The 25,507-nt window shown below is 42.1% G+C and overlaps 1 protein-coding gene across 2 annotated transcripts in view; it reads right to left on the bottom strand.

The window, feature by feature from the left end:
- Window positions 1-25,507, bottom strand: part of LOC126475476 (heat shock 70 kDa protein 4) — a 73,997-nt gene that overhangs the window by 9,663 nt on the left and 38,827 nt on the right. For both annotated transcript variants that reach the window (XM_050103368.1, XM_050103369.1), the window contains exons 8-11: window positions 23,692-23,819; window positions 23,155-23,414; window positions 18,480-18,620; window positions 18,092-18,331 (exon numbers count right to left, since the gene is read on the bottom strand). In XM_050103368.1, the coding sequence (XP_049959325.1) occupies window positions 18,092-18,331; window positions 18,480-18,620; window positions 23,155-23,414; window positions 23,692-23,819 (769 nt within the window). The remainder of the gene's footprint in view (window positions 1-18,091; window positions 18,332-18,479; window positions 18,621-23,154; window positions 23,415-23,691; window positions 23,820-25,507) is intronic.

Below are 25,507 nucleotides of genomic sequence, written 5' to 3'. Positions count from 1 at the left end.
TGTCTTTAAAATATACTGAAAGGTAAGTAAAAAAATGTATTAGAAATATCAAAAGATAACCTTATTAATACAAAACTGATCAGCATATTTTATAATTAAGTTGCAAGATTTTAAACATGGCTGCAGCAGCAACTGTTAAAATTTTTCACAATAAAGGATGGCAGCCAAAAACAGTTGCAGGATAGAATTTTTTTATTAAAATTCTTGACCAAGGTTTCGGTACATATAAATATACCTTCATCAGAAGTAAATCTTCTAAAATTACATCATGCACTGGAGAATAATAAAACAATTATGCCAAAAGGCGTCGTCAGTAATTAAAATATCATCTCCATTTGTACAACATGTGTAATGGGCACAGGATCAAAGCGAACAGTTTAACAATGTTACTTCACCTATGAACTGTTGAGACACGAGTGTGAAGGCACTAAGGCAGATCCGTTCACACATTTTTGGCTGGTTTTTGAAAATCTGCCTTAGTGCCTTCACACTCGTGTCTCAACAGTTCATAGGCGAAGTAACATTGTTAAACTGTTCGCTTTGATCCTGTGCCCATTACACATGTTGTACAAATGGAGATGATATTTTAATTACTGATGACGCCTTTTGGCATAATTGTTTTATTATTCTCCAGTGCATGATGTAATTTTAGAAGATTTACTTCTGATGAAGGTATATTTATATGTACCGAAACCTTGGTCAAGAATTTTAATAAAAAAATTCTATCCTGCAACTGTTTTTGGCTGCCATCCTTTATTGTGGATAATTAAGTTGATTGCTTATTTTAATTTCATACAACTTCACTAACAGTATATTAACCGATATAACAAAACCAAGAAATTGAGCATTTAACTACAAACTGAAATAAAAGTATAAATAAGTACAAGTATTTACATATAGTTCTGGTCCATGATGTTTGAAATGGAACTATTAAACAAATTAAATAGGTAGTGCTTGTTTTTGAGTAACAGGTATCTGTACATAGCTAAATTTAACACAATAGGTACTACCAATAATTTTGAAACAACTTTCTATAAAATATACATTAACACTAACCTGAGACAAAAATTAAGTTTTGAGTTGAAAGCAGTTTCCCAATAAATTGTCTTGGAACTTCACATATTACATTTTAATAAAGCTGACTGGGTTTGGTTTACATCACTTTCATTAAGAATGTATGTTCTCCCTGTCGGAGTAAATGGATTCACTTTTGTGAGAACATCCACAACTGACACTCACAGGCCATCTGCATGTGCAGGATAAGAGAATGACTTAGCTGGTCCACATGGATGAAGAAAAGTTATTTTCATTTCATCTAGTTCTTCGTTTTTTTTTTCTAAAATGTACCCAAGCCATCAGTTTCTGCCATATACTGTGGTGACATAGCCTGATACATCTTGTAACTTCAGTTTGTCTGGTGATGTAGTTACTTCCCTCTCCCAACTCTGCACATCACCTGAGAAGTATTTGACTATTAATTTTGATGTAGTGTTGGGAATGAAATCGTGAAATTGCTGTGTTCCTTTTGATTGTCAATGCCTCTTCAAGTCGGCTTTTTAAGAATATTTCTGAAGCAGCAGAGTCTTCTTGAGTGGAATATGCAAAATCAACATTTGTGATATTATCTACTGCCCACTCAAATAGATCTCGTGCGGTTTGCATCTGATTTTAGTATGGGCTTTGCAAACTTGCACGAGCTGCCAGTCTCTTTACTGAACCCCCTACTCCATCACAAGGCCCTTTCCCATGTGCTGCAGCTGAAAAGTGCCGCTCAGCTTTTATGTTGAAGGCAAAGGTTCAGGCAGTTTTTCTTATTTTTATACTGATCAGCAGAACTGTCAGAATAATAGTATCTTTTTTGGAATCTTTTGAAATTTATTTGTTAGATATGAAATTAGCTTCTTTTGAAAGGTGTAAACCACAGTTGTATTGTGCTCCAGGCAATCAGAAACAATGACAAAGCTCATATGCTCAATTTTGTCTTCCTGTTTGAAATATATAACAAAAGGATGAATGGTAATCTATTGTCTTGTCCAGTGGAAACTCTGAGCTTCACCCTGTAGAACTATAGTATAATTTTCTGAAAAATCACATATTACAACAAATTCAGATTCCATAAGGTTTTCTCTTGTGGAGTTAAGGAATGTTCGTTGTTGCTTGGCAATGAAGTCATGCCGAATCAAAGTCGACATCTTACTACAAAATAAATCTATGAATTCTTCAGAAGTTTTCCGAACAATTTCCAGATTACATCAGTCAACTGACATCCACTGTCGGAACTGAACTTGTTAAATTAAGTTTTCATGAAAAAGAGTCTTAAAATTTTACGTATGACGGTTTCTCCTGGGCAGTATTCAGTTTCCCATGTTGCAATCAACTGATGATGGGTTGCAAAGCATTTTTGCAATGCACTGCTTATAACTGTTTAAGCTGCTGTTTGTTACTGTATTTAGTTTGGCATTTTCTATCATTAATTTTATGTTTTGGTGAGTTGTGCACACTCAGACAGTGTGTGTGCCACTCCGGCCAGCTAATACACAATGTTTTGAGTCTCAACTCAGCAAATTTAGAGAAACCTATTTTTATGTTAGGAAACTTGTCCTTAAAATGCTTGTAAGCTTCTTTAAGGTTACACGAAGTAAGTCTTTTTGATATTTTTGTTTTATTTCCACTCGTTTCTGTAACTGTCACACAATCTGTAATACCCGGCATTGCCCAGCTAACTTCATCATTTTCATAAAATGAATGTACAGTTTTGACAGTTTCTGTTGGTAAACACTTCCCTGGTTTTGGGTTTGGACCTTCCATGAATCCTTTCTCTTTCAAAATTTTTTTGGACTGCCAAACAATGTAATTAGGAGCATTAAATTCCCTCATTATTTTCCTGACACTCCACTTTTCAGGTAAACTTGTAAGAATCATTAGGTTTTTTGCTGTACTTATAGACTTTTTAAAGTTTCTTTTAAGATTTTCAAGAACGGATTCATCAGTATCAGTATCTGACGAAGTTTCGGGAGCAACAAAAAGTTTATGTGTCATTGATGAGATTTTCTTCACTTTTGATTTGGTGTAATGCCTAGATGTTAGTTTTCTCTTGTCAACTGGGGACTCACCTAGTTCTTGAAGTGTTGTATTAAATGTTTTAACAGCTACTTAAGTTGGAGTGACGTCAGGGTCTTGGTCTCGGATGATTATCTCTGATCCATAAGATTATTCTTCAACCCTTCCATCACTGATGGGCTCTGGTGTATTTTTCGATTTGGTTACATCTTTCCTACATTTATCACAAATCTTGTCACCACCTGGTATTTGAGGAAATAATTTGGGCATCCATGTTGTGACATTTTCCAGTTTTTTTCTGTCTCTAATAAAATGATTTGACTTCTTCAATGGATTACAACACTGCACTTTTCACTTGGTTCCATATTTATACAAAAACCACTTATAAACTATCCTTCAATGTATAAATTTAATTGAAAATGAACTATTAAATATAATAGATACAGACTGGTCAACATAGAGGTAACAATTGATTTGCACTAAAACCACAGTGCACAATAATGCTGTAGGCACACAAAGCCTTAGAAGGTAACAATGCAGACTACATCATCTCAAAATGGCTCAGTCTCTGAATTATTGTACAGACATCTAGCCCTATGTATACGGTCCTCTACTGACGTACTACCTTAAAGGTCAGTTTTGTCAAACTAGGGCTGTTAGCGAAAAACAAGAGTCCAGAATAATTTTTTTTTAACAATGAACCCATCATCATCCCACATTTATATTTTGCCATGTGATTTACAATAGTATGAAGTAGTTATGGAAACATTTTGAAAATTTTCAATTATGTACTTTTTGTAAAAAAAATTACAATTAAATCAAAATATTGAAAAAGGTTATTAATAAGAAGCTATGTTTTTTGTCTATCACTGGAAAGATCATGAAAAATGCTGCAAAATGACACCTTTCCCAGTTCTCTAGCTCAATTAGGGCAGCTCCTAGGGCAATTTAAAAAAAGTCCGTTAACACATTTTTGGCCAGTTTTTGAAAAGTTTACATGACGATATTTCAGGAATGGTTTGAGGCAAAAAATTGAAATTTGGTATTTTTCTTAGTTTCAGCACCCACTATAAGTATACCAACTTTCTGCAAAATATAAGAGGGTGAGGTAAAATTTTTATTTAAAGTGTGTTGATTTGACATAGAATGACTTGGGTGAAGGAAAAGGACTAAGGAGATCTAGGAAAAGGGGTAGATTTTGGGGAAGTCACCCAGTCTGGGGAGACTTACTGGACAGAATGAGAAGGAAAGACTGATTAACGAGGACTGCACCCGACGAGATTTGAAAACCTGAGAGTTTAAAGGTGGAAGACAAGGTAATATGCAAGACAGATATTACTGCTTAAACATCATGCACGAGTTAAGAGTTAAAAGGTAACTGCACTGTACATAATAGAGGAGCGAGGGGAGGCAGTGAAAAATACAGGTAAAAATGAAAGATGTAGAAAACTAAAATGGAGTGGAGAAAGGAGTAATTACTGTCAATAAATGCCGAGGGGGAGGAAATTAACGTAAATTAAGGCCAGGTGGGTGGTGAGAACCAAGGACACATTGTAGCGCTACTTCCCACCTGCGAAGTTCTGAAAAATTGGTGTCTAGGGAAAGAATCCAGATGCCGTGTTTGGTGAAACAGGCACTGAGGTCACTAACTGTTATGTTTTAGAGCAAGCTCTGCAACAGGATATTTTGTGTTGCCAGTATAATCTTCTGCCTGTGCCCATTCATTCAACAGCTAATTCAGTGATAGTCATGACAATGTAAAAGGCCGAACAGTGTTTACATAACAGCTGGTATATGATGTGTCGTTTTACAGGTGGCTCTCCCTATGCCAGTATATGTTTTGCCAGTTACAGGACTGGTAAAGGTGGTGGTAGGAGCCAAAGTTATTTCAATGCTAAGTCTACCAAATTTTATGAAAAATTCTTTTAGTTTTGATTCAGTAATGATCAAAATTTGTGTACGAGTAATAGATCTCTTTCAACTGAAAACCAGAGTAAATGTTGGCATTACGGTGGATGAGAGGGAGATTCAGCACCACGAAGTAAGAAGAACAGAGAGTTGACATTTTATACATTGCCACATGCCCACTATAGTTCACATTGTAGTAGTAGTAGTAGTAGTAGTAGTAGTAGTAGTGGACTGATGGGATTAAAGGGGCCAAACTACAAGGTCATTGGCTCCTTCATCTCTAGTGTGTCAAGCTGTGAATAGTTCCCATGAGAGGAAGACAATTCCCAATGGACTCTACTGTATCCGAGAATCAAGGAAGCCCAGAGATAGAAGCAAGAAGAAGTGAGATGGATAAAAGCTTGAAGGTGAGTGAGTCACCCCATCCAGAAAGCAGCTAGAGGCCCCTGGGACACTTTATAGGAGTGAAGACAAACCCTCTGCACCCGAACAGTGCTTCCACACCCTCCATTACCACGTGAAAACTAGCTACACGGACAAATAAAATCTCAGGAAAGATAACAATGGTGATGAGTCTGTCAACCAATGACAGATGTACAAGAATAAGAAGAATTAAAAAGATGGGAAGGGTAGAAGTCAGACCAGACCACTGAGCAAGGGCAGCCATGGGCCTCTTGGGTCATCGCAGTCAATGGGGCATCCCTCCAACCCCTCAGTCAGCCAATGTGGCTAATGTGCCCTGTGTCAGAGAGAGGAGTAAAAACTACTTTCACAGTTAACATGTAACAGTTCAGTGGGTTGTGGGGAACTGAGACAGACACCAAACAAACAATGGGGGTGGATCCTCACATCTGAGGATGTGGCCATGGGACAGCCAAATGTGGCCAATGTGAAGCCAATACAGGGCAGTTGATTCCCTGGTAGAAGCATGAAGGGAAGACTGCCATACGGTTTTTCCAAAGTCAGAATCTTAGTAACCAATTTGGCCAATTGGTCAGCATGTTCACTCCCTGGGATCCCAAAGACAACTGACCATCCAGCACGGTAGAGGTCACACAGGAGATCATGGATAGTCACAACCAATGGGCGTAAGAGACAGCACTGGTTGACAGCCTGAAGACTACTCAAGGAGTCACTGCTGAATAAGAACTACTCGACAGGGCAAGAACAAAGGTGGCTGAGGGTTCGAGCAAAGACCACCAATTCTGAAGTGAATACACTGCATCTGTTCAGCAGGGAGCATAGTTCAGTGCATCTTGGAAGTGTGTCGGCAAAACTGGTTCATCCGTCGATCATAGAGGAACAGAGGATGAGAAACACACCATAGAGGCACTTGCGATTTCTCCCTGACAAGTGACAGCGGGGGGATAGATGGAGTTCAGAGCAAGGACTCTGCACGTGAACTGCAATTGTGACTCCAGACTTTGGCCCCTTTTGTGGGAGGTAGATCTCCCTACTAGGATAAAGGACACTGTAGTTTGGGTGCTTAGGGCAGCAGCAGATGTGTGTGTTGCATAACTGAGCAGCAGTTGCTGGAACATTAACTGTAGGGGGAGGGGGGGCACCTCTGCGAGTAGGCTGTTCACAGGTCTCATCCAAAAGGCACGCGTCAAAGTTTGACCTCGTAATGGTGTATCAGGTCCAGCATCTGCATTGCTGAAAGTGATGTTGAGTATACACCAGGCTCTCATAATAAAGACTTTGTATGATCACAGCTTTGTAGAGCTGCAGTCTGTAACTTCTCACTGGAAAACTTAAAACAACTCTTCTGTGACCATTTATTCAAACATCCCAAAGCTAGTTGCAAAGGATGTGTTGTCATTGCAAGGCTTGAAGAAGACCAAAACATAGAGAAGTCATCCACAAACAAAGAGCACTGGACAGGACTTTTCACTATGGACGTAAAGCTATTAATAACTATGGCAAAGACAGTCACGCTTAAAATGTTACCTTGAGGGACAAAGTTGTTCTGCTCAAAGCGATCAGACAGGACATCACTGACTTGGTATCTAAAATATCGTGGTGAGAGGAAGGACTGAATAAAAATGGAAGACATCCACGAATACCCCATTCATGAAGCTGCTCCAGGGCAAAAGGCCTCCAAGTAGTATGGAAGGCCTTCATCGATGTCAAAAAATGTACTTAGAAGGTGATACCAGCATAGGAAAGTCTGATGTATAGCCGCATCTAGAAGGACAAGGTTATCTACATCTACATCTACATACATGCTCCGCAATCCACCATACGGTGCATGGCGGAGGGTACCTCGTACCACAACTAGCATCTTCTCTCCCTGTTCCACTCCCAAACAGAACGAGGGAAAAATGACTGCCTATATGCCTCTGTACGAGCCCTAATCTCTCTTATCTTTGTGGTCTTTCGCAAAACGTAAGTTGGCAGCAGTAAAATTTTACTGCAGTCAGCCTCAAATGCTGGTTCTCTAAATTTCCTCAGTAGCGATTCACGAAAAGAACGCCTCCTTTCCTCTAGAGACTCCCACCAGAGTTCCTGAAGCATTTCTGTAGCACTTGCGTGATGATCAAACCTACCAGTAACAAATCTAGCAGCCCGCCTCTGAATTGCTTCTATGTCCTCCCTCAATCCGACCTGATAGGGATCCCAAACGCTCGAGCAGTACGCACGAATAGGTCGTATTAGTGTTTTATAAGTGGTATCCTTTACAGATGAATCACATCTTCCCAAAATTCGGCCAATGAACCGAAGACGTCCATCCGCCTTCCCCACAACTGCGATTACATGCTTGTCCCACTTCATATCGCTCTGCAATGTTACGCCCAAATATTTAATCGACGTGACTGTGTCAAGCGATACACTACTAATGGAGAATTCAAACATTACAGGATTCTTTTTCCTATTCCTCTACATTAATTTACATTTATCTATATTTAGAGTTAGCTGCCATTCTTTACACCAATCACAAATCCTATCCAAGTCATCTTGTATCCTCCTACAGTCACTCAACGACGACACCTTTCTGTACACCACAGCATCATCAGCAAACAGCCACACATTGCTATCCACCCTATCCAAAAGATCATTAATGCAGATAGAAAACAACAGCGGACCTACCACACTTCCCTGGGGCACTCCAGATGATACTCTCACCTCCGACGAACACTCACCATCGAGGACAACATACTGGGTTCTATTACTTAAGACGTCTTCGAGCCACACTCATACTTAGGAACCAATCCCATACGCTCGTACCTTAGTTAGGAGTCTGCTGTGGGGCAGAAGGTAGAGCGATACCAACATGAACCCATGCTGAAAGGAACTAAGTAGATGCCTGGATTCTAAATCCAGACAAGGCAGCAGTTGACATATCGCTCCAAAGTCTTCCCCATCCAGCTAAGGAGAGCAACAAAACAGTAATTGCTTGGGCATGTACAGTCTTCTCCAGGTTTTAAAACAGGAATTAAAATTACCTCGCACCACAATTGAATAAGTGACTAGGTACCCAAATGACATTAAAAAGTGCGAGGAGGATATCTTTGTTTCACCTCATGAAGCACCACAGCATACTGTAATGGATCCTGTCGTGACCAGGGGATGTGCAATGATCCACGGAATGCAGCTCCCACAATGAAAAATGGGCAGTTTTAATCTTCATCAGAGGTGGACCAGAAGTCCAAACTACACCTATCAGCAATCGCTCTCTGATGCTGGAAACCTGGATCCTGACTGGCTGTTGCAGTAACTGTGGCAAAATACACCACCACAGTCTGGGACACGTCTCGCGGATTTGTTTGGAGAGTGCCATTCCCTGTTAGAACAGCCATGGGGTATCTGCCTCCACTCCTGGAAATTCTCCTGATTCTCTTTGACACAACCGAACTTTTGGTGGAACAATTAATGGTGTTCAGGAACTGTTGCCACGGCATCTTCTCGCTCTCTAATAATTCAGCAACACTTCGCCCTCATCACTCTAAAGGCTGCATGTTTCTTTGCAGTTGGCCGACACTTGTACCTATGCGAAGCCGCACGCCTGGTCCTGATAGCAGAGTGGGATTTGGCACTCCAACAAGAGACAGGTTGCCTCTTCTGTTGTTCCATGGACTGTGGAATGTATGCTGCAGCGGTGCGATCCACTCATGTCTCGACATTCGCACAATGTTCACACTGGGCTAACTGGCTGTACAGTGTCCAATCAAACCAACCAAGCACCCATCGCAGCAGTTGCCCTTCGGGTTCCAATCCATCTGGCAGGTGAATCCAGACTGGGAAGCGATCACTTCTGTGCAAGTCATCGACCACTTCCCATTGAGCTGTGTGAGCAAGAGCTGGAGAGCAAAGTGAGGGATCAATGGCAGAGAACAACCCCATTTGCTGTACAGGAGTGAGTGCTCTGTCTCTCATTTAGCAAGTATGCATGTGATGACAGAAGAAGCCTCTCAATTACGATCAAGGGGGAGTGAAGGGGCTGACTGCATCCAAGACATCCAACTCCATGATGTCCTCCTCATCAGTCAGACGTGAAAGAATGACATCTGATGGCACTTGGGACAGCTTTTGACCCAAACGTCATGAACCTTTCCCTGTACCGTCTCTTTGAGGATGAGAAGGAAAGGGGGCAATGAGAGGCTGGTTGGTTTGGGGTATAAAGGGACTAAACTACAGGGTCATCAGTCCCTTTTTCCTGACGCAAGCAAGGCTCAAGGTACAAAAAACACCCAACGCCACACCTAAAAAGAAAACGAACTGTAGGAAAAAAAAAATGGGGAAAACATACACAACAAGGAAAAGTAGTAGAAGGTATTAAAACCATAGGGCAGATGGTCTGGGCTGGATGATCACAATAATAAAAGAGAATAAGCCAGATAATCTGCAACACACAAAAATGTCCACCCCAAAAAGACAAGGCGAGATGAACACATGTACGGAAAAGAAGGCCACCAAGACAAACAAATGCAAAGAAAGCATGACAGAATTAAAATGGAGGGAGGGTGGCGACCTCAGAGAGAAGGCTAAATGATCACACTTAGATGGTATGCTAAAAAACCCTTCATGAATAAAACATAAAACTAAATCTGCTGTTGAGGCATTGTCATCCAACACAAAAGGTAGGGTGCTGGGAAGGTTAAAAGTTGGCTGAAGAGCAGCTGAAAGTGTGCAGTCCATTAAGATGTGGAGGACAGTCATATGACACTGAGGTGGGTACTCGTGACGGAGGAGGTAGCCTTGTGTTAGCCACATATGGCCAATTCAGAGCCAGCAGAGAACCACAGAGTCCCTGCGGGAGGTCTGCATGGAGGTCTTCCACACATTCCTAGTCTCCTTAAGGGCACGCAGTTTGTTGTGCGTACTGAGATTATGCCATCCCATCTCCCAAAGCTGAAAAAACTTTGCGGGGTAATAATGATTGCAAGTCAGTTACAGGGATGCCGATCTCCAGAAGTGGTTCCTGTTCAGCCTGTGTGGCCAGCTTGTTGGCAAGTTCATTTCCTGGGATTCCGATGTGGCCTGGGGTCCACACAAACACCACGGAACGACTGGACGGTTCCAGGGTACAGATGGACTCCTGGATGGTCGCTACCAAAGGATGGCAGGGGTAGCACTCGTTGATAGCTTGTAGGCTGCTCAAGAAGTTAGTACAGAGAAGAAACGACTCTCCAGGAGATGAGCAGATGCGCTCAAGAGCATGAGACGTGGCTGCCAGCTCTGTAGTGAAAACACTGCAGCCATCTGGCAAGGAGTGGTGTTCTACATGTCCCCCATGAACATACACAAAGCCAGTGTGACCACCAGCCATTGAGCCATTAGTGTAAATCACTTTATGGTCCGGCTTCACATCAAGAAGCGAGAGGCAGTGACAGCAAAGAGCTGTGGGGTTAACTGAGTCCTTACGACCATGTGAAGGTCCGAGCGAAGCTTCGGCCTAGGTGTACACCATGGAGGTGCACGTGAATGGACCTCGAGCATAGGTGATAAAGGCAAGGACTCCGCTTCAGACAGAAGAGATTGGAAGCAAACTGCAATCTTAAGCCCTGACCTGGGCCTCTGATGTGGGAGATGAACCGCAGTGGATGGGAAAAGGAGACGGTAATTCAGATGCTCAGGAGAACTACGAATGTGTGCAGTGTAACTGACAAGCAGTTGTGTATGCCTAACCTTCAATGGAGGGACTCTGTCCTCCACCAGGACGCTGGTCACCGGACTCATCCTAAAAGCTCCTGTTGCCAGTTGAATGCCATAGTGGTGCACTGGCTCGAGTAAACGCAATGCTGAGGGTGCCGCGGGACCATAAACCAGACTCCCATAGTCAAGGCAGGATTGAACAAGGGCTCTGTAGAGCTGCAGCAGTAACAGCGATCTGCTCCCCAGTTGGTGTTGCTCAGACAGTGAAGGGCATTGAGGAGCTGCAAGCACTTCCGCTTAAGCTGATGAAGATGAGGAAGCCACATCAATCTGGGATCTAAAACCAGTCCTAAGAACCGGTATGTCTCCACTACAGCGAGTGGATCATCATGAAGGTAAAGTTCTGGTTCTGGATGAATGGTAAGACACTGACAGAGTGCATGACGTGACTTCGGGGCTGAAAACTGGAAGCCGTGGGCTAGAGCCCATGACTGCACCTTGTGGATGGCTCCTTGTAGGTGCCGCTTGGCAACACCAATACTGGAGGAGCAGTACGAAATGTAGAAGTTGTCTGCATACAGAGAAGGTGACACCGACGGCCTGACAGCTGCTGCTGCTAGACTGTTAATGGCCCCTAAAAATAGACACACTAAAACAGAACCCTGCGGGACCCCATTCTCCTGGATATAGGGGGAACTATGTGAGGCACCAACTTGGACACTGAAAGTACAGAGCAATAGGAAATTTTGGACAAAAATCGGGAGCAGACCCAGAGACCCAACTCGTACAATGTGGCAAGGATATGATGTTGCCAGTTCATGTCTTAAGTTTTTCATAAATAAAAAAGAGATGGCAACCAGGTGTTGGTGACTGGAAAAGGCTGTTCAGATGGTAGACTCGAGGGAAACTAGATTATCAATGGTAGAGCGATCCTGGCGAAAACAGACCTGGCATGGAGCCAGTAGGCCATGTGATTCCAGGACCAAACACAACTGCCGACTTACCATACATTCTAACAGCTTACACAGAATGTTGGTGAGGCTGAGGGGCCGATAGCTATCCCCATCAAGTGGGTTTTTACCGGGTTTGAGCACTGTAATGATGGTGCTCTCCCGCCATTGTGATGGAAAGATGCCAACGCACCAGATCCGGTTGAAGATGACAAGGAGATGTTGCTTGTAGTCTGACGAGAGATGTTTAATCATCTGACTGTGGGTCTGATCCGGCCCACGAGCTATGTCAGGGTAATGTGCAAGGACGCTAAGGAGCTCCCACTCTGTAAATGGAGCATTATAGGGTTCACTGTGACGTTCAGAGAATGAGAGGGCTTTCCTTTCCATCTGCTGTTTGAGAATGCGAAATGCTGGGGGATAATTCTCTGACGTGGAAGCTCGAGCATAGTGCTCAGCAAATTGCTCGGCAATTGCGTTTGCATCGGCAGATAACACACCACTGATGTTAATGCCAGTAACACCTGTTGGGGTCTGGTACCCACAAACATGTCTGATCTTCGTCCAGACTTGGGAAGGTCATGTTTGGCACCCAATGGTCGTGACGCACCTCTCCCAGCACTCCTGTTCCCGTCTTTTTATAAGCTGGCAAATGTGGGCATGGAGTCGTTTAAAAGTTATTAGGTGCTCTACGGAAGGGTGCCACTTATGTCACTGGAGAGCTTGCCGATGCTCTTTAATGGCCTCAGCAATTTCCAGGGACCACCAAGGTACTGACTTTCGCCAGGGGCACCCAAAAGAACAAGGGTGCGTGTTTTCTGCCACAGAAATTATCATTCTAGTGACCTGCTCAAGTACCACATCGATGGTACCATGTGGGGGAGATTCAGCGATGACAGCAGAGGTGAAAGCTTACCAGTCTGCCTTGTTTAAACCCATCTTGGTAGACGTCTGGGGGAATGGCACTGGGGGAGTGACAGGAAGATGGGAAACTGGTCACTACCACACAAGTCATCGTGGGCTCCCTGGTGGACAGATGGGAAAAGTCCTGGGCTGCAGAGGGATAAATCAATGGCTGAGTAAGTGCCATGCGCCACACTGAAATGTGTGGGAGCCCAGAATTTAAGAGGCAGAGATCAAGTTGAGACAGTAAAGTTCCGACATCTCTACCTCGGACAGTAAGCACAGCACCCAACAAGGGGTTATGGGCGTTAAAATCTCCCAAAAGTAGGAAAGGTTTAGAGGGTCAATGAATCAGTGCAGGCAATGCATTCAAAGGTACTGCACCATCTGGAGGAAGATATATGTTGCAAACAGTTACTGCCTGTGTTGTCCATATCCTGACAGCCAGGGCTTCAAGAGGGGTTTGAAGGGCCACAGGTTAACTGTATACTGAGTTCAGGTCATATACACAAACCCCCCCTGACACTTGATTATAGTCTCTACAGTTCTTGGAATATCCTCTACAGCCCTGAAGGGCAGGGGTCCCCATTGCCGGAAACCAGGTTTCCTGGACAGCAATGCAGAAAGCAAAGGTAAAGCTTAATAGTTGCCTTAGCTTAGCCAGGTGGTGGAAAAAACCACAGCAATTCCACTGAAGGATGACGTTATCTTGCGGCTGGGAAGGTATAAAGCATGCAAGGAGGCAGGTTACGCCTCAGGGTCACCTGCTGCCACTGATTGTGTAGTTGTAGCCATTCCTATTGTGGATGAGTGATCAGTGAAATCCAGGTCCTCAGGGGACACTGAGATCTCCACCTCATCTACAGATGCAGAACTGGTAGGGAGTGGTGGTGTTGGGGCCACTGGAGGGTCCTTTTTCTTAGCAGACTTCTTTGTTTGCTTGCCCTCTTGCTTCTCTTTACGGGCTTGCAGGGAGGACTTCTCTGAAGTAGCTTTGGGCATGGAGGGAGACCGTGAAGCTCTTCGCCCAGCAGCTTTTGGTTACAGTATTTGGTTACAGACCTTTAGTCGAGTGAACGGTTGTGTATGACTGTTGCGTATGGATCTATTGTATCAGCATATTCTGAAAGGAACGTAATTGATATACAGTGTGGCCCTGAAGACTTGCTTTTGTTAAGTGATTTAAGTTGCTTCATTACTCTGAGGATATCTGATTCTACATTACTACTGTTGGTAGCTGTTCTTGATTTGAATTCTGGAATATTTACTTCATCTTCTTCGCTGAAGGAATTTTTGACAGCTATGTTTAGTACCTCTGCTTTTGGATCACTGTTGTCGTTAGTACTTCCATTGCTATCATGCAGAGAAGGCATTGACTGTCTTGTCGCTAGCATACTTTACATACGACCATAATCTCTCTGGATTTTCTGCCAGGTTTCGAAACAAAGTTTCATTGTGTAAACTATTATAAGCATCTTGGATTTACATCTGCGTAAAATTCCAAGCTTCTGTAAAACATCGCCAATCTTTTAGATTTTGCATCCATTTCAAATTGGTATTTTTTTTTAATTGTTTCTGCAATACTGTTCTCACCGTTTTTGTATACCAAGAAGGATCCATTCTGTCGTTCGTTAATTGATTTGGTATATATCTCTCAACTGCTGCCGATACCATTTCTTTGAATTTAAGCCACATCTGATCTACACTTATATCGCTAATATGAAAGAAGTGGAGATTTTGTCTCTCAGGAAGGTGTCAAGTGATTTTATCTGCTTTTTTGGATAGCTGTATTTTTCATTTATTTTTAGATGATTTGGGGGTTACAATATTCAATCCCACTATGACAACCCTGAGTTCACTGATCCCTGTATCCATTTTGATGCTTATTATTAGCTCAGGATTATATGTTGCTAAGAGGTCAAGTGTGTTTTCACAACAGTTTACTATTTGCGTGGGCTCGTGAATTAACTGGAAGACACTTTGCAAAGAATGCACTTAGCACAATTTCAGATGACGTTTTATGCGTACCTCCGGATTTGAACATGTATTATTGCCAACATATCAAGTGTAAATTAAAGTCACCACTAACTATAATTGTACAAGTCGGGCATGTGTTTGAAACTGAGCTCCAGTTTTCTTTGAACCTTTCAGCAATTGTATCATCTGAATTGGGAGGCCAGTAAAATGATTCAATTATTTTTTATTTCAGTAGCCAAGAATTACCTCTGCCCACACTATCTCACAGGAACTAAATAATTAAATTTTGCGACAAGATAAACCACTTCTAAGAGCAACAAACATGCTACCGCCAACTGTGTTTAGCCTATCCTTTCGGAACACCATTAGCTTCGCTGCACAACTGCGCTTTTCTCCTACTTTGTACTTTGGCCAGCTTTCAGTGCCTATCACAATTTGAGCATCAGTGCTTTCTATTAGCAATTAGAGCTCTGGTACTTTCCCAACACAGCTAAGACAGTTTAGAACTGTTAAACTGATGGTACCTGTATCTATGTTCTTCCTGTGTTTGTTTTGCACCCTTCGAGATTGAAGTGTTCTCCATCTGGAATGACTCCACTTGGTACACACACTGACTGTAAATTGGCTTTCTTCCCCTTCTTGCCAGTCATGCCCCTAATGCACCTAACATTGGAGCTCTCAACTACCCATAATCCCACACTCTGTGATTGCCTGGATCCTGCAGGCTGAGAGGTTTCTTCTGAGACAGAACAGACGACTACATCTGGCTGAGTGACAGTAAATTTCTCCCTCGGTCAGACCATCGAGCAGCCTAGAGTAAATAACACCCCGTGAAGAATTCAGCATTCAATGGGCCTCAACATGAACAGGGCAGCCATAGAGAAGAGAAGCTGCAAGCAGTTGTTTGGGCTTGAGAATCACAATCTGTAATCGAAAGCCAAGTGCCATTACGCAAAGGAGAGCAGGATTTCACATGGACAGCAATTACATAACACCTTTCTGAATAACAAATGGATTAACCATCACAAAGGACTGACATCCTTCAGTAGGTGATACCACAAGGAACCGACATGCAGCTATGACAGTCCTGGAATCTTTAGCCTCATTACATTTGTGTTTCGTGGACGTAGACTGAGTTGGTGACTGGCTCACTGCGAGAAAATCCCCCACAAATGCCAGCCTTTCCAATGGAGTGCTCCTTCTAACTGGACCCGCACATTTTTGCTGTAGATAGAATCCTGAACTTGTTTGGACACATCACCCGATGCTCTTTCATAGTCAGTATGGTCCTAAAAATGGCCAACAGCCATGTACGGAAAGGGCTTGCATTGTTGTGAAAAAGTTTCCCACACTGCGATACAACAAACAGAGGCACATGTAAGATGTTGCGGCCGAGTTCAGTGGCGGATGAAACTGCTACTGTTTCACTGGAGGATCATGGTACCAGTATGCTATGGGGGTATACACAGATCAAGGCTGCAAATCATGCTTCAGTTCCACCTGCTGCCACTGGTTGCGAAGATACACCATCAACACACACCTGTTTTGAATCAAGGTGCATCAGGGGTGGGGGCATCTGGGGTCACCAGGAATGCTACCTCAGATACAGAAGTGTAACAAGCAATGTGTGGTGGCATGGGGCGATCAGAATCTTCCTCTGTTTGGATGACTATCCTGGTCGATAGGGAGTCTAGTCAATGCTTCCAAAGGGGAGCTGGTGTAGATAGGTAGTCCCAAAGGCCAGATTTAGAAGACAAGGAGAACAATGATACAATCACTAAAGTGAGCAATATTGTTGTAGCAGTAGCATACCTCACTGTCATACATGTAGGATGCAGGCAATCTTATTTCCTTCTTGGTCTCTCTATATGTGACGTGGTCAAGGGTCTTGTATTACCGAATTTTCTTTTCACGATTGAAAATGGTGCAGTCTAGTGAACAGGGGGAGTAGTGCTCTCCACAGGTGACACAGTAAGGGAAGGGGCATAAGCTACATTTGTGTGTAACTGACTGCCACAATCCCTACAGACTGGGCTGGCATTGCAACATTAAGTCTTGTGTCAAAATCACATGCATTTGCAGCATCACACGTGACGATGAACATACAGCTTGACAGCACAGCGATATACCACGACCTTGACCTCCTCAGGAATGAGTCACCTTCAAAGGTGAGGATGAGGATTAAGCCTCGAGTATCCACTCTTGTTGTCATTTGGTCTCCACTGGACATGGACAAAATGCATACCTAGCAACTCTTCATCAGGCTGTAGAAGGAAATCTTGTTGGAAAAACAGACCCTGTACCATATTCAGACTTTTATGGGGGTTCTTGTGACAGGAACTTCACCCATCTTGTCCCAGGCGAGCAGTGCCCATGACTAGGTGGGGAAAGCCGTTTTAATCATAATGGAGTCACTTTTCATTTTTTAAATCACTGCGATTTCTCCAAATCTGTTCCCGAGATGTTCAACAAAGAACAAAGGTTTTGTAACCAAAAGAAGTCCGTGTCCCTCATAGAACAAACCAAGTATTGGGGGGAGTATTTCTTACCTTTTCTCTGAGAGCTCTATTCCTCCCACAGCATAACCAGGGAAGGGGAGGTTTTACAGTCATATCTCCCCATATTGTAGTAAGTCAGAAGGAAGTTTAATTCACTTCATGTGTGACTTTCTGCCATGGTACCATCCACTTCAAATGAGGGCTTTCCCCATGCGTTCCAGGCAGCCACAGCAGTGGCCAGTAAACTGTTGCCTGGAGTCCCCTTTGTCCCAGATGTGACAGGCAAATACTCCTTGGCTTACGTGGGGAGTTTCCAGCTCAGGCACCACCGACACCACCACCCAACTGAATGGCTACTATCCTGGGTTTTGGACATGGTACTGTTCCAAGAAAGAAGGGTACAAAGAGAGAAAGGCACACAGGTGAACTATACGCCACACTGGGCGACCTTCCCTGCATAATCTGCAGCTATGTAAAATTTAGAAACAAATTATCGAGTGACATCTAAAAAAGGGGACCATATAATCAATAATTGAAAAGCTTAGAAGGCCAGAAGGTAAGAAATTGAGTGTAAAAAACACAAAGAATCCAAGCACCATCGGCAACAAGTACAATGAGCCCCATGAGAGCAGTCTTAGTAGTAGCAGAGAAGTAAAACTTTAATTTTATTTCATATTCTAATTTGGTTTTCACACCTACCTTCAATGATGACAGTCTATCAACATAAACTTGTCTATTACAGTCCTCTCCCTCTTCATACAGCCAATTTTCAGTTTCATCCAACTGCTGTGAAAGCGATGTTCTATCAGCATCATTAACGAAAGTTGCAAGTTCTTCATCACTGTTAAGTTTGCCTCTAAGATCATATACATATTCCTCTAAAGCATTGCGAGCATCAATACGTTCCTTCTCTTGCCTGTCACTTGCAATCATTTTGCACTGGGGGGAAAAAAAAATAAAATTTACACAGTACAGTGTAATGTACAGCACTAGCCAAGTTCTCATATTGAAAAGAAGTCCCTCAATCTTTAAACATTTACAATGAATTATTAGTTGCAAATAGGGTAGAATAAGCTTCAATATTTACCTCTTGTTCAATGTAGTTATTCAGATCTAGTTGTGATATGCCATGAGTATAAGACTCTATAGGCAGATCGACTGTTTTCACTATCTTTTTCTTTTTTGATGCCTCTTTCTTCTCAGTATTTCCTTGTCCTTCTGCATCATCCTACAGAAGAGTTAAAATTCAGGTAAGTAAAAGAATCAAAGAATGTTAGTTACAATTTATTTGTTATATGAGCAAATTATGTTACTTTGTGTCCAAATTAAGTTAATGAAACTGAAGGGTGGAGGAGGAGTACTTAATTTCAAATAAATTTAATAAAGGGTGAAGTAAACTTGCTGAACTGTCAACCTACAGTGAAGTTGTACCCATTAGCACTCATGGTTTACAAAATTCACAATTGGGTACACACAATTCGGTTAGACTGCTGAGAAAACTAAACTGTGAAAACTCATTCCCTTCCCTTCCTCTACTATCAACATTTTCGGTGAAAGGTAAATACAGCAACTATCTGACAAATTAGTTTGTTTCATTTCCCCTAAGGAGTTCTTCCATTCAGCAGAGTATAGCAATATTATTGTCGTTACAGTAGCAGTGATTTTTAATTCATCACTACCCATTAGCAAAAACCATAACTAAATCATTACAGTAGTTTCTGTGATTAGTTGAAAATACACACAGAAACCACAGCACGAGATCGTAATTTCAAAATTACAAAAGATGCATTCTTTCCCACTCACAATAGTTACTTTCAAACACACACACACACACAGGGTGAGGGGGCGAGAGTTGTATTAGGACAGGTCCAAAGTTGGCTGGTAGCAAAACGTAATGTATGAAAGTTCCTTTGGCAGCAGCCAGTATTTGATGTTCAAAGTAGCCAATGGGGAGCTTACTGTATAAGATAAAAATTTATTCTGTTGCATTGGTAGAACATGTTAACACAGGGAAATATACAGAGCACAGCAAAAAGGTGGAGGTCACTGAGAATGGCATTCTACCTAAAGTTGGCCTAGGTTTCTTCTTAGGTCTGGGCATAAGACTAATTGGAAAGGTTCCTTGAGGCAATAATGAACTGCGAGACAGTAACACAATGCCAATTTTTTTTAGGCTTCATACCGACATGTTATGTTTCTCCATCACTAATCCAAGCAGGTTGTAGCTTGGAAGAAATTGTGAGGCTGCTGGCAGTGTTTAATAATAAAAATGTATTACAGGATGGATTAGTCTGTTTAAGTATTGTTCTAACAAGTGTCATAACATAGCATATTCAGAAACTCAGCTTTAACAGCAATTCCATACTTGTTAGGGGCTGGCATTCACAGAGTATTCAAGGAAAACTCACAGTTTTGCTTTTAGAGGAAGCACAGCACCAAAATTTTTAAACAACATTCACATCAACTTTATTAATGACTAGACAAAACAGTTTATTTCTTGTGCAGAATGAAGTTGAGAGTGTGTGTGTGTGTGTGTGTGTGTGTGTGTGTGTGTGTGTGTGTGTGTGTTTACCAACGAAATTGTTGGTATGTTTATAGACACACACACACACACACACACACACACACACACACACACACACACACACATCCATCCGCACATACACAGACACAAGCAGACATTTTTAAAGGCAAAGAGTTTGGGCAGAGATGTCAGTCGAGGCGGAAGTACAGAGGCAAAGATGATGTTGAAAGACAGGTGAGGTATGGCGGCAGCAAATTGAAATTAGAAATTAGCGGAGGGAACAGCCATGGGTACCAGGATGGCCCCCTCGTACGCCAACCTATTCACGGGTCGCTTAGAGGAAGCCTTCTTGGATACCCAGGCCTGCCAACCCAAAGCTTGGTACAGATTTATTGAGGACATTTTCATGATCTGGACTCACAGTGAAGAAGAGCTCCAGAATTTCCTCTCCAACCTCAACTCCTTTGGTTCCATTAGATTCACCTGGTACTACTCCAAATCCCATGCCACTTTCCTTGACATAGACCTCCACCTGTCCAATGGCCAGCTTCACACGTCCGTCCACATCAAACCCACCAACAAACAACAGTACCTCCATTATGACAGCTGCCACCCATTCCACATCAAACGGTCCCTTCCCTACAGCCTAGGTCTTCGTGGCAAACGAGTCTGCTCCAGTCCGGAATCCCTGAACCATTACACCAACAACCTGAAAACAGCTTTCGCATCCCGCAACTACCCTCCTGACCTGGTACAGAAGCAAATAACCAGAGCCACTTCCTCATCTCCTCAAACCCAGAACCTGCTAAACATGCCTTGGTGCATGGCCAGCACATCTTGGCACAATGTTACACCGTCCGGGTTATCTGGATACTTCCCACCAACACCAACCTATCTGAACTCCGGAGATGGGAACTTGCTCTTCAATATATCCTCTCTTCCCGTTACCCACCAGGCCTCAATCTCCACTGATTTCAAGTTGCCACCACTCATACCTCACCTGTCATTCAACAACATCTTTGCCTCTGCACTTCCGCCTCGACTGACATCTCTGCCCAAACTCTTTGTCTTTAAATATGTCTGCTTGTGTCTGTATATGTGTGGATGGATATGTGCGTGTGTGCGTGTGCAAGTGTATACCCGTCCTTTTTTCCCCCTAAGGTAAGTCTTTCCGCTCCCGGGATTGGAATGACTCCTTACCCTCTCCCTTAAAACCCACATCCTTTCGTCTTTCCCTCTCCTTCCCTCTTTCCTGATGAGGCAAACATTCCACATGGGAAAAATATATCTAAAAACAAAGAAGTATATATCTAAAAACAAAGATGATGTGACTTACCAAATGAAAGTGCTGGCAGGTCGACAGACACAAACAAACACAAACATACACACAAAATTCAAGCTTTCGCAACAAACTGTTGCCTCATCAGGAAAGAGGGAAGGAGAGGGAAAGACGAAAGGAAGTGGGTTTTAAGGGAGAGGGTAAGGAGTCATTCCAATCCCGGGAGCGGAAAGACTTACCTTAGGGGGAAAAAAGGACGGGTATACACTCGCACATACACACACATATCCATCCACACATATACAGACACAAGCAGACATATTTAAAGACAAAGAGTTTCAACTTTGTCTTTAAATATGTCTGCTTGTGTCTGTATATGTGTGGATGGATATGTGTGTGTATGTGCGAGTGTATACCCGTCCTTTTTTCCCCCTAAGGTAAGTCTTTCCGCTCCCGGGATTGGAATGACTCCTTACCCTCTCCCTTAAAACCCACTTCCTTTCGTCTTTCCCTCTCCTTCCCTCTTTCCTGATGAGGCAACAGTTTGTTGCGAAAGCTTGAATTTTGTGTGTATGTTTGTGTTTGTTTGTGTCTGTCGACCTGCCAGCACTTTCATTTGGTAAGTCACATCATCTTTGTTTTTAGATATATATTTCCTATGTGGAATGTTTCCCTCTATTATAACCATATCACTAAAAACAAAGAAGATGAGACTTACCAAACAAAAGCGCTGGCAGGTCGATAGACACACAAACATACATATATAGATTCCATGACTTACCAAACAGGAAAGCGCTGGTAGATAGGCACAATAAAACACACACACACACACACACACACACACACACACACACACACACACACACACAAAATTTCGAGCTTTCGCAACCCCCGGTTGCTTCCTCAGGAAAGAGGGAAGGAGAGGGAAAGATGAAAGGATGTGGGTTTTAAGGGAGATGGTAAGGAGTCATTCCAATCCCGGGAGCGGAAAGACTTACCTTACGGGGAAAAAAGGACAGGCATACACTCGCACACACACCCATATCCATCCACACATATACAGACACAAGCCATGTGGAATTTTTCCCATGTGGAATGTTTCTTAGAGAGAGAGAGAGAGAGAGAGAGAGAGAGAGAGAGAGAGAGAGAGAGAGAGAGAGAGAGAAGCAGGTGTCAAACGCCATCAATATATTTCATACAGCACAAGGAAATTGATTCTTCAATGTTCTGGAAACTATGCAAAGCCAGGTGCATTGAACACCAACAGCAAAAAATTGCAAAGGTAATGAAACTGAAGACTAGTTAGCTTCTTACAGATGAGATAACCACCACTAACAAATGAATGGACTTAAAAAAGATAACTGTATTATTATTTCATTCTTAACAGCAGAAGAATGAGGAAGACATGAACAACACGCAGACAAAACATCAAGACAATTGGCAATTTACATAATGTCTAAGTGACAGGAGCAGAACAGCACAAGAAGAAATATTCAGTAGTCAGAAAACACAATAACTACTGAATATAACATCTACTGGCAGGATAGCTTAAAGGAAGGGAAAAACTGAAGCAGGGTAGGGGAAGAGTGTTACTAGAAGGTTTTGTTCTCTCATGTAATTTGCTGTCTCACTTCAAAAACAGAAGAAAACCTTCGATTCCTGCCAGTAGTTCACAGAATTCTGCAGGAACATTCATTTTACCATCTCTGTCTCCATCAAATACTTGTGGGAGACTTAACTTTTATGAGAAGCTTCCAGTAAATTGCTTTACATCTTGGACATCTATCTGAAAAGTTATTAACCACCATTTTTATTCCTAGTATTTGCCTGCAGTTCTTCATCCTGCTTTCTCCCCCGCCACTTCTAGTCGAGGACTTGTCACACTACCAAGCACCCACGTACCATATAAAACCATGCTAAAAGTTGATTCGCGTCAAGTCTGCGTTTACGTCTCCTCACCTCTCCACCTATATGGTTTTGTTGATTTGCTGCCTGTTCAGCCTGTGCATCATTCTGACTGCCTGCTTGAGATGCAGCACTCTGTGAATCATTTTCCATTGATGTGTCTTCTTGCGAATCTTGTTCTGTAGCTTCTTTCTTCTCTGTAAGTGATGCACTGCTGATCAATAATATTCCGTGCAGATTAACACGAACTTTAACTTTAACTTTTTGGCTTTCTCCTTCCGGAGTAGGTTTTACATCTTTTACAATAAATTGTCCTGAAATTAAAAAGCAAACAAGTAATTAAAATTCAGTAATAGTTACTAAATATTTCTATAATGTCTGATGAAATCATATCTTGCACAAACTATAAAGCAGTTTAGTGGGGAAAAAAAGCTTCACTTTATTATTTATTTAATGTGAATGAAACAATTAATTATGCATACATATGAAGTAAGCACTTCATGGCCAATTTCAAATCTCCAACACCCACAAATATTTTATTTCACATTTTTAATATAAACTGGCTATTAAATGAAATGTCTTAATGGTTACCAATGTAAGGATCCGGGTAAGGTATGTTCCCAACATAATAAGCTTTTATTGAGAATGGCTCCTTGCGGAAAAACGTCAACATTTTTGAGAATGGTACTGGGTGGTTTTGTGTGTACACTTCCATTTCTCTGCAACAAAAATAAATAAAATACTTTTGAAATGCATACAACTAAATGCATTAGGCTGCATATTGAATATGAGGAACACAAAGGTGGGGGGTGGGGGGGATGACCCCACAGGATTTGTTTGAAGCAAGGACCTTTGGCAGTTCACCAACATTCGGAATAAAAGTTAATCTTGCAACAGGTGATATCATCAACAAAATTGTTATATTAACAAGAAACACAAACAATCTAGCCAAATGTGCCCATGCACTCTCCAAAAGCCAATATATCTACAAGAATTGTTTTTATTTTCTCCTGCTGCATGTTAACACAGAGTCTTTACTGACCCAATAGTTGCTGTGCTCAATTAGTTTTATTGTTGCAGTAAAAAACATCAATACAATTTTCTTCACTGGCAGGGTTTTATATTTTTCCATTTTAAATTCTCTGATTTCTAATCTTACAATACCAGAGAAGGGAAGTTGGTACTCACCATACAGCGGAGATGCTGAGTCGCGATAGGCACAACAAAAAGATTCACACAATTATAACTTCTGGCCATTAGGGCCTTTGTTAGCAGTACACACACACACACACACACACACACACACACACACACACACACACACACACAACTTGCACACACGTCTGCAGTTTCAGAGAGCTGAAAACACACTGCGAGCAGCAGCAACAGTGCATGCTGGGAGTGGCAACTGGGTGGGGGTAAGGAGGAGGCTGGGGCAGGGATGCATGTCCGCTATGTGGCGAGTAGCAACTTTCCTTCTCTGGTATTCCAACCTGGATTTTCCATTGTCTGATTTCTTATCTTAATACTCAATAATAGTACACATTTATCTAAACTACAGCCACATACTTGGTGTGATTTTGTCTATTTCTATCAAAATCCAGAATTTTGGACCAAATAATTTCACACCTGTAAAGCAACGTTTACAATATACATGCAGTGAATAAATATATTTTTGTAGCAATTGATGTGTATTTACAGGCAACCTGCCTCCCCTTTTTACAATATCACAACAATCAAATTTCCTATTACCAAACCAGTAGGTTCACTCATCATCAAAGTCACTTCAAATAATTTACTTGAGATGCTCCAACACAAAACAGAGTTTGGAGCTTAGAGAAGGTAAAAATGACATGACTGGGGCATTGTGACCAAACATCATACTCAAATCTAATTTGTTTTCTTTGACTCAAGTTGACAACAAGAAAATATGGCCTGCTACAAATATATGAACAACAGTAATCACACAACTATATTTAAGAAGAGTGCTACATTTTATACATAGTTTAACTTTTCTCTACAGAAAATTCTATGTATTGGGCACAGTAAGTTTGGAATGCCAATGTGTGCTGTGCTGAACCAGATTTAAAAAAATAATTTACTGAAACAATAGTGCTCAGTATAGAGTAAAGAACAGTCGCAAGGATGGACCATCAGTTACCTTCAAAATGGAATGGTTAATGGTGGCCAGAGTGATGAAAGTTTGTGATGACTATTATTTTAGAGCGGCTTACTGGAAACATCCTCCCCTTACACACACACACACACACACACACACACACACACACACACACACACACTTATTTACCTGTCTGCTCTCAATTTCATCTTAAAGGTGATTGGCAATCTGGTCCCCTAAGTAAAGATTTTTTTATCACCCATCATTGTCAATATTGTAACTGCTTAG

This window comes from Schistocerca serialis, chromosome 4 (assembly GCF_023864345.2).
Source record: "Schistocerca serialis cubense isolate TAMUIC-IGC-003099 chromosome 4, iqSchSeri2.2, whole genome shotgun sequence".
NCBI lineage: Eukaryota > Metazoa > Arthropoda > Insecta > Orthoptera > Acrididae > Schistocerca > Schistocerca serialis.
Note: the sequence above shows the minus strand (reverse complement) of the source record. Positions and strands in the feature narration are given on the sequence as shown.